Source organism: Bubalus kerabau, chromosome 11, assembly GCF_029407905.1.
Source record: "Bubalus kerabau isolate K-KA32 ecotype Philippines breed swamp buffalo chromosome 11, PCC_UOA_SB_1v2, whole genome shotgun sequence".
Taxonomy (NCBI): domain Eukaryota; kingdom Metazoa; phylum Chordata; class Mammalia; order Artiodactyla; family Bovidae; genus Bubalus; species Bubalus kerabau.
The window spans coordinates 103,710,701-103,720,681 of NC_073634.1; the positions used below are offsets into that span (position 1 = coordinate 103,710,701).

General features: G+C 48.3%; 1 protein-coding gene, 1 long non-coding RNA gene and 1 pseudogene across 3 annotated transcripts in view; 2 read left to right on the forward strand and 1 right to left on the reverse strand.

Moving 5' to 3' along the window:
• Positions 1 to 2,900, forward strand: part of FUBP3 (far upstream element binding protein 3) — a 49,859-nt gene extending 46,959 nt beyond the window's left edge. For both annotated transcript variants that reach the window (XM_055541405.1, XM_055541406.1), the window contains exons 18-19: positions 537 to 664; positions 1,541 to 2,900. In XM_055541405.1, coding sequence (XP_055397380.1) covers positions 537 to 664; positions 1,541 to 1,549 — 137 coding nt within the window. In that variant the 3' untranslated portion in view covers positions 1,550 to 2,900. The remainder of the gene's footprint in view (positions 1 to 536; positions 665 to 1,540) is intronic.
• A 206-nt stretch (positions 2,901 to 3,106) lies between these two features.
• Positions 3,107 to 5,731, forward strand: LOC129622626 (uncharacterized). Its single transcript, XR_008700087.1, has 3 exons — positions 3,107 to 3,280; positions 3,901 to 4,356; positions 5,453 to 5,731. It is a non-coding gene; the product is annotated as an uncharacterized LOC129622626 (long non-coding RNA).
• Positions 5,732 to 8,455: 2,724 nt separating this feature from the next.
• On the reverse strand, positions 8,456 to 8,554 carry LOC129623895 (uncharacterized; annotated as a pseudogene).
• Between the last annotated feature and the right edge of the window lie 1,427 nt (positions 8,555 to 9,981).

Genomic DNA, 9,981 nt, shown 5'->3' on the forward strand with positions numbered 1-9,981 from the left:
CAGAGAAGCAGTCATCCTGTGTTTGCGATCGTTACCAGGCCCATAGCCCTTCTAGGGGCCGGGGCAGGGGTCAGCGGGGTCACCGTCGCCTGGAGCAGCTGGTGAAGGCGCCTGTGCCCAGTCTTCCCAGACCCCCCCAACCCCCACGGTCCAGATCCTGGACCCCCATGGGCTGCGATGCCCCGTGCAGGTGCGCGCACATACACCCCCTCTGGGGCGCCTGCTTCCTTGCCCTCCCTCCTCCCACCCTGGCCCCGGGCACTGGCAGGGAGCTGGCTGGACAGACGGACCCCGAGAACATGGCTAATGAGAGAAGCAGACTGTAGGTGTGGAGCGGGGCCCAGGCGAGGAAGCTCTGATAACCATGCTGTCTGCAGCCATGCTTGGGCAGACCACGTCTGGCCAGACAGCGTGGGCATCAGGCACTTGGTCCAGGCGCCCCCTGGGAAGCCTCCCAAGAGGCTCTGGGAAGGGGTCCCTACAGGCTGACTGTGCCCTTCGCCTCCCAGTAACCAGCGCTCTGCTTTGCCCGTCAGGTCACGCCGCCAGCGCCGCGCCCCAGGCCAGCACCCCACCGGACTACACCATGGCCTGGGCGGAGTACTACCGGCAGCAGGTCGCCTTCTACGGGCAGACGTTAGGGCAGGCGCAGGCCCCCAGCCAGGTCTGTAGCCGATCGCCCGTGACGCCGGGACCACCCAGGCCTCCACTCCCCCACCCCAAGCCTTCTGTGTGTGCCTGACCCCGGGCCCCAGCGGTACAGAGCCGCCACCCTGGCCCCCTCCTCGCCCCTGCTGGAACAAATTGGAGCCTCTTAGGGAAAGAATAGGTTAGGCAGACCGCTGGGCTGAGCGGCCTCTGTGTCTTCCTCTGGACCCAGGCTCCCAGTTGTAAGTGAGCATGCCAGGCTGAGCCGGCCCTGGACAGGCATGGCACTGCCCCTGGGGACTGTGGTGGCCACTGCCCAGTGCTGTTCTTGAAGAGGGTGGGGTGGCCAGGCTGTCACTCTTGTCCCCAGTCAGCAGTGAGGGGCAGCAGGCGGAGAGCAAGTCCCCCCTTCAAAGGCTGGAAACCAGAGGGCTCTGTCCAGAAACAGTTTTCTTCCAAATGTGGGGAAGACGGGGGACCAAGTACTCCTGCAAGCCTCATTCCAGGTGACCTGATGCCAGTCAGGTCCCTGTGGACAGTCCCTTGGTGACCACAGGCCCTGAACCCCCAGACCAGTCTGTCATCTCACTGGGAAACTGGGCCCTGTGGGGACAGGAGTTGGGGGGGAGGCGGTAGGTGACCGAGGAGAAGTGTCACTCCCTCCCTCCCCTCTCCCCGCCCAGGATCCCCTGTGGAAGGAGGCGCCCAAGGCCTCCTGTGTGAGAGCAAGAAGGCGCTGAGACATTGGCGCTCACACACGTGTGTGTGTGTGTGTGCACGCCCAAGCACGTGTGTGCCAGTGCCCATTACCTCTCTGCAGACAGAGCCCCAGACAGCACATCAGCACCTGAGACTGTGCCCTCAGACTAACCTGTCCCCCTTCCTTCCACAGGAGCAGTAGGACCCGCGGCTCCCCTCCCTCAAAAGCATTGTGAGCAAAGACCTGTTTGTAACAGAGGTTTTTGGATTTGCAAACCCTTTGATGAAGAACCTTTGTTTTGTTCTGTGAAACACTATATTTAGATTAACAGAATTTTTCTAAAAATCAGGAGAATTAGTTACTAAAAATTGCTGACAATTTTTGTTTCATTATCGTTGTTCGTTACTTCAAATGCGTAAGCTCTGGGAATCTTTTTGGAGCAATACCTGCAGATTCTGGCACCAGAATGTGCCTCAGAGCGGTGACATTTCAACGTGGTGTGTTCTGGTTTTGTTTTGTTTTGTTCGTGTGTCTCTTTATTTACAGTTTTTTCTGTTGCAACAGAAAAAAGTGGCTTGGAAGTCTTAGGTGGTTTGTAACAAATTCTTTAAAAAAATTTTTAAACAGTATTTAAATATTCTTAAATGTGTAAATTCATTAAATGTTTTACTTCTAATTTCTTGTATCTTGGCTGTCTGGTTTTATTGCATTTTTTAAAAAACTGAACTATTATGTATTATAATTAATTATGTGAATTCTGAATTGAGACAGATAATTATATTGCTGTCCAACAGGGATCGGGAGGGGGCATTTTTTAGGGTTTGTATAATTTCTAGAGTTCTAAAGGGGTTAATAATATAAAAATGTTTTTGTGTGTTTAGCAGATGTTTTTTCATGTCTCCATTATCTACCGGTTGCAATTGTGTATCTAAGACCTCCAAGCTTGTTTTAAAAACAAAAAAACCTTTCTCTATTCTCTCAGAAATATAAATACTGTTATTTTTAATATTAAAAATAAATTCAATATAACTTTTAACAAACACTGTGGAACATTAAACCGCATAAAAATGTAGTAACTATTTTTTAATTCCAAGGTGTTTTTTGCTTTTTTCTTTTAAATGTTTTCTTAATATTTGTCAAATTAACTAGATGAATAAATAAATCTAGCATTAACCGCAATATGAATTAAATAATTTTGATTTAATAAAAGGGATAATATGGTTTCCAATGTTTACTGTAGTGTATCTTGTACAGGTAACATGTATTTTTAAAGGAAAGAAAAACGGAATTGAAGCTATTTTTTTTTTCTTGCATTTTTCAATTGACCTGGGGGACATTCCGTTTGAGATGTACTGAAGTTACAGTGTCTGGGAGCTATTCTCCTTTTTTTCCTTATAATGCTTGAAATGTCTAACTATTAAAAAAGGCAATTGGAAAATGTTATGCATGTTGTTTTTTTTTTAAAAAAAAGACGTGTTCTTTTTATTTGACTGACAATTCATTTTACACTCTACATAATAAAATTTCCACAAGACATCTTGTGGGCAAAGTATTTTTGAGTCTGTTTGCTTCCGGTCTTCTTGTTCCTCCCATGGCCCCTGCCTGCTGCCCGCCCCCGCCCACCCTTCCAAAGAAAGGCAAGGCTTCTCAGTCCATCACCTTGTGCTGCGTGGCCCAAGCTGATCCGAGCACAGCCTGCGTTTGTAACTCCTTCGTTAAGCTAATTTTACCTTAACGGCTACGCATCACGTGACAGTTTTGACTTTAGAGCCTGGGTTACCATCAGCCCCCTTACCTCTCACATCTGCGCATCTCTCAGTGTGGGTGTGACACCAAGAAGTCAATAACGGGTCTCCTTGCAGGGGTGCTGTCATCGAAAGTGGAGCCGGAAGATTCATCGAGGGCAGTCAAGATGGGGGGGGGAGCCCCAAGGTGGGCGTCCAGGCACATCCCCGCGCCTGAGTCAGCTCCCTCCCGCCCACCTACCTCCCCACACAGCCCTGGGAAATTGGAACCTAAACGGGCAGCCTGGATGTGGCCCGGTGCATCCACCCGCCAGTTCCTTCCACAGCCCAGGGCCGCCCCTTCCCTGGATGGGTGCTGTTTTCTCTCAGCCCACATCATTGGTGGGACCTGGGCAGCTGGGAGAGCTGAAAAGTGCCAGGAAACATGCTCGTTCTGTTTCAGTGTTTTTATGAAGGAGACAAAAAGGGGTGCCCTTACCCCCGGGTTGAAGCCAGGGAGGGGTCCTGTAGATTCAGGACACATGGGCACAGTGTGGGCCCTGGACTGGAGGGTTTTTGAGGGGGTAAGGAGATGGGCCTTTGAACTCTCCTTTTCCTGCCTCCTTTCCCGTTGGTGGAAGTGACCAGCTTTGAACAGAGCTCTCCCCTTGACTCTGAACTCACCTCCCTCTGCTGTGAGCCGTGCGCGTGAGGCACCTCTTGGTTTAGACACAGGGCTGCGAGGAGGACCCTGTTTAGAACCTCCTTATGGCTCATTCTCATGGCATGTGACTCCCGTTCTGGTCCCTTTTCTTCTCTCTACCCCAGGCTCTTAAGAGGAGGGGGAAGAAAAGCATCTGTGGCTCCTTTAGGCCAACAACGGGTGTGGAGAGCCGCCCATCTGTAGCCATTCTGAGGCCTGTTGAGAGCCGGAAGACAAAAAGGAGACGTGGCATCTCTGACTACACCTCTAGAGAATCGACTTTGACGTTGAGAAATTGAATAGTAAAAGCCACTTGGAAAGAAGGAGGGGGTCGCGCCAGAGAAGGGCATAAACGCTGATGGTGGGAATGGGATTTAGGGAGACGGCATTACAGAGAAGACTTCCTTCTAATTCATCTTCCAAGCTCCGTGCCAAAACAGCATTTGGCATGGTTCACAGGGAGTGATTGTGTGATAATGAACCCTAAGGTGTCCCTTAATTGAAGACTGAGCATTGCGGTTTGTGCCAAGAGTCATAAATGGCGCAGGCTTGCGGGAGGATGCATTTTCTTAAATGTATCGGTAAGTACAGATTAGCGCTTGTCCCCAGTGAAATGCCCATACTATAAATTATGGAAATCTCTCTCTCTCTCTCTCTGATGCAACCTTTTATTGAGGGGGGGTGGGGTGCAGTACAGCGGGAGGAGGGGAGAAAGTTTGCAAGCATATGAAATTTGGCCTCTCATTAACATGGCGCCCACGGAAGATGGTTTTCATCAGCAGTCTGGTGTCCTGGAAGGCTAAAGTGCTTGAAATGTACCAAGTTCAGCGATTGTGTTCCATTAAGAAAGCTGCATGGTCATCACGGGAAGGACAGTCTGTGTGTTGGGGGAGGCGGCAGAGGCGGGGCAGGGGCCCAGGCTGTCTGCAGAACTCTCGCCTCGCCTCCGTTCTCCATCACACGAGCATGTCTAGTTCCTGCCAGCCACCCAAGCTCAGGTTCCAAGGACCCAGCCAGGCTGTTCCCCAACCACCCAAGAGTTTGGGCTGGGGGTGGCGAGTCCTCCAGCCAGGGTGCCTCCTCCATCATACCCCTGGTCTCAGGTAGGAGGCGTCCTTCTCCAGGGGTGATCATCTATGACATCCTCACGCAGTCAGGTTGGCTGGGGTACAGACAGCGTGGTGCGGGGCTTGGTCCAAGATGGAGTCTGGACACCATGGAGCCTCTGCTTCTGGCCAGCTACAACAGTACTGTTTCCTGAGCCCATGTCTGGCCCGCTGGGACCCAGCTGGGGTTTTTTAAGATGGGCTAATGCAAATGCTCCTGATAGACTCTTCGAGATTAATGGCCAGAAAGTGGACTGACACTCAATTCCGCAGGGGGTGCTGGTCCGGGTCCACGTCTTGGATGGGTGGAAGGGCAAGTGAAGACAGCCCTGAAACAATGGGAATCTTTGCTGGCCTTTGTCTTGAGGGCCTGTGAGTAGCATCTCCCGAGAAGGTTCTGGCCCTTTTCCAGGCATTTCCTCTGCTGGGGGTCTCCACACCTGGAGAGTCAGGCAGGTCCGTGCTTCCCCTTTCCCAGATGAGGGCTCAGAGTCAGAGGTGAATCAACTGCCTTTATCCACCCAAGATCACAGGCCTTCCATGCCGGGTTCTCTGCTCTGCTTCCCCTAAGACTTCAATCGAGAGAAACACAATTGCCCGCCAGGAGCTCATGGTCAAGGAGCGGGGACCCTGCCGTCGCCACCAAGTGAGATGCTTGGTAGGAGGAAGAAACGGTCGTGAAAGTTGGTGCCACGTGACAGCCACGGGCGAGGCCCTGCCGGTGCACTGCAGTCAACCATCTTCACTGATTCTGTATTTGCAAATTCACCTACTCACTAAAATGTGTTTATAACCTTAAGATCAACACTCACCATACTTTTGTGGTTATTCCTAACAAAAAAAAAAACAAAACTGAGTTGCCTGGTTCCCATGTTCCCAGCTGAGATGAACCAGGCAAACAGTCTGTCTTCCAGTTCCAGCTCATCCCATAGCAAGGCTCCTTCCTCCCAGCGCTCTCTTTAGTGCCGTGGTATTTTGCATTCTTGTGCTTTCTCTGGGTGATTTTGCATTTACAACAACCCCTGAGGTAGCGCTGTCTAATGATGTGCTTTACAGAGAAAATACAGGTGTGAGGTAAGCTTTGCTCAAGCATGAGGTGATGTTGGCTGTGAGTTCAATATTAATGAATCAACAATAATACTTTGGCCACCTGATTTAAAGAGCCACCTCATTGGAAAAGACCCTTATGCTGGGAAAAATTGAGGGCAAAAAGAGAGAGGGCAGCAGAGGGTGAGATGGTTAGATGGCATCACCCACTCAGGGGACATGAGTCTGAGCAAGCTCTGGGAAATTGTGGAGGACAGAGGACCTTGGTGTGCTGCAGCCCATGGGGTCGCTGCAAAGAGGTGGATACAACTTAGTGACTGAACATCAACTGTATATGAAGCAAAGTTATGTGCTGGTCAGTTGATGAAAAAATGCAGTGGGCCTATATTTCCCCAAGAAGCAAGGGTTCAGTATTCACAGGTTCAGTGTCTCTGCAACTTTATAGAACATCACATTGCAAATAACAAGAACAGACTGTATCTCACTTTCCTGAGAGAGCCCCATGGCTCTGGGTACCCACATGGGAGATGAGGAACAGGTTTGAGTAGGTTCTTGCCAAAGTCACACCCCAGATATGGAGACAGCAGAGCAGGGCTCAGACCTCAGTCCGACTGTAAAACCTGTCCATTGTGCCCCGCCAAGGACAGAAACAGACATGTTCGAGGGCCCCCTAAGTTGGTTCTAGAGAGATCTAACAGGTTCAGCCCACATGGGGAGCAGAGTGGAAGGTTTAAAGATACAAACTCAAGCTTCCATCTCCAATGCTCAACAGTTTCTTCATCCACAGCGTGGGGATAACAGCTACCTCTCAGATCTTGGGGCTGAGTGAGGGGGATCCATGACTGTATGTAAAACCCTGGCTTATCCTGAGCTCTCAGAAAGTAGCAGCTTAGAGGAGTCACTGAGTCCACAGCTTCTGACTGCTTTGATGGTATTTTCTGCTCCTCTCTGAGGGCCAGGACAGGCTGAGGTCTGAAACAAATTCAGCCTCAGCACGGACCCTCTAAGCTTCCCCTGGGGTCTCTGGGTCTCCCCAAGACACATGATCTGAGGCCCAGCTCATTGGTCCCCCGGAGTCTGGGCAGCTATAGGAGATACATGCATGCTCAGTCATGTCTCACGCTTTGCAACCCCGTGGACGGTAGGCTGACAGGCTCCTCTGTCCATGGGATTCTCCAAGCAAAAATACTGGAGTGGGTTGCCATGCCCTCCTTCCGGGGATCTTCCTGACCCAAAGATGGAATCCAGGACTCCTGTGTCTCCTGCATTGCAGGCAGATCACAAAAATGACTTTAAAGCTGCTAGGATTTTGATTGGGATTGCAATGAATCTATAGGAAGAATCAGCAACCTAACACCATTGTCTTCCAGTCTATGAATGTGGTATATCCCTGTCTCTTGTTTAGTTCTTTGATTTTGCTCTATAATTTTCATGGTTCTCAGTATAAAAGTCTTGCACATCTTTCCATTGATTCCTGGGTTTTTGATATTTAGCTGTTATCCAAAATGATGTATTTTCCATTTCAGTTTTTTGGCTGGTGATAGAAATATAATTCATGCTTACACATTGACTTTGATTCCAGTGACTTTACTTGAATTCTTCATTAATTCTAATAACTTGTAGGTTTATGTAGCATTTCTATGTACAGAATCATGTCATTTATAAATAATGATGGCGTCTTTTTTTGCATTCCAATCTTTATGCCATTTGTTTCTTTTTATTGCTTTCTATTACTGGCCAAGACTGCCAGTTCACTGAAAGCAGAAAGGAGGGAGAGTGGTCTTGTTTGCAGTCTTAGGGCACACTTTCAATAACTCGCCATTAATTATGTGTGTTGGACAATTGTCATAGATACATTTTATCAGGTAAAGAAGTTCCCTTCTGATTCTGTGTTGCCAGAAGTTTTATCATGAATGAGTGTGGAATTTTTCACATGCTTTTCCTGCATTTTTTTCACGCTTTTTCATAGACATCATCACATGAATTATCTCCTTTTTAATTTTAATGAAATGAATCACATTGATGAGTATTCAATTTTTTAAATAATTGTTTGCTGTTTTGCAATGTTGTGTTAGTTTTTGCTGTACAGCAAAGTGAATCAGCTATCAGTTCAGTTCAGTCACTCAGTTGTGTCCCACTCTTCCTGACCCCATGGACTGCAGCACGCCAGGCTTCCCCATCCATCACCAACTCCTGGAGCTTGCTCAAATTCATGTCCATCGAGTCGGTGACACCGACCATCTCATCCTCTGTCATCCCCTTCACCTCCTGCCTTCAACCTTTCCCAGCATCAGGGTCTCTTCCAATGAGTCAGTTGAAAGAGAAGCGAAAGTGTTAGTTGCTCAGTCATGTCCAACTTATTGTGACTCATAGACTGTAGCCCGCCAGGCTCCTCTGTCCATGGGATTTCCAAGGCAAGAGTACTGGAGTGGGTTGCATTTCTTACTCCAGAGGATCTTCCCGACCCGGGGATGGAACCTGGGTCTCCTGCATTGCAGGCAGATTCTTTACCACAGGGGAAGTCTATAAATAAATAGAATGTTTCATGACTTTGTCATCCTTGTGCAAGGACTGCTAATTTTCTCTATATCATTTCAATTGTAGTGTATGCGCTGCCTAAGCAAGCCCGGATTTTCAAATGTTAAACTAGCCTTGCATTTCTAGAATAAACTTCACTTGGTGGTAATGTATTACCTATCCTTGCATATCATTGGATCGACTTGCTAATGTTTTTGTTTAGGATTATTGTGTGCATATTCGTGAGAACAATCTATAATCTATACCATAACTTAACCCATTGAAGACCTGAAATGTGCCCACCCACGCTCCTAGCTTAACTCATTCCCATTTGGGTCATACACCCACTGTTCACATTACTGATGAGGAAAGTTCTCACTCTGGACTTGGTCTTGGAATTCAGACTGCCACTATCCACTCTAAGAAAATCGTACCCAAAAGTTCATCACTCAGTTTATTACTGAGTTCCATGCTCGGTTAGAAGCCAGGCAAGAGGGAAATGACAATCCACTCCAGTATTCTAGCCTGGAAAATCCCATGGACAGAGGAGCCTGGCAGGCTACAGTCCATAGGGTCACAAAGGAGTTGGACACGACTGAGTGACCAAGCACACGAGACTCTAGCAAGCAGATCATCTCAGCATGGCCAGTAGTCATTGTGCAGTTAATGTCCACGGCTAATACCACTGGAGCACCACCTATATACTCAAGGCACTAACCTTGACCCTGGTGGTCAAGTTCTCCTGTTTCTCCCCCTTTAGACCTTCTCGCCCTACAGAGCTCCTCCCCCTATAGAGCTTGCCCTGCTGGAGAGGGGCCCCTTTACCACTGGCAGTGGTTACTTAGCAACTCAACTTTGAAACAAGAAGTTCTTCCCAAACAATCTTTTTGAATCTTCTTCATTGGTTTTATTAAAGAGCTATCTAAGATAACAAGGTAAGCAGTTCAAATACCATTGTCATTAACAACTGCGTATTTGTCTGAGTCAAGGTCATGCCCACATTGTGCAACTGATGCAGAAATAACGTGGATGCTGTGGCTTCCGTGAAACTCATCCCCAAACTCCTAGTTTAGATTCTATCACTAGCCACGGACTGTTGCTTTTGCTGTTTAATCGCTCAGTCATCTCTGACTCTTTGCAACCCCGTGGAATACAGCACGCCAGGCTTCCCTGTCCTTCGCTATCTCCCAAAGTTTGCTCATAACTCATGTCCGTTGAGTCAGTGATGCCATCCAACCATCTCATCCTCTGCCGTCCCCTTCATCTCCTGCCCTCAGTCTTTCCCAGCTTCAGGGTCTTTTCCAATAGGTCGGCTCTTTGTATCACGTCTGGCGAGTAAATATGTAAATATGAATTTAGCCATCTCTTACTATTAAATGCCAGTGTGTGTGTTTTCTTTGGTTTTCTGCAGTTTGACTGTCGTGCTGAGATGTGGTGCTTTTTGTGCATTTGTTTCTGTTGTTTTGTTTCTTTTTGTTTGCTTTTTTTTTTATGTTCTCTGAGCTTCCTAGATCTATGGTTGACTGCCTGTCAATT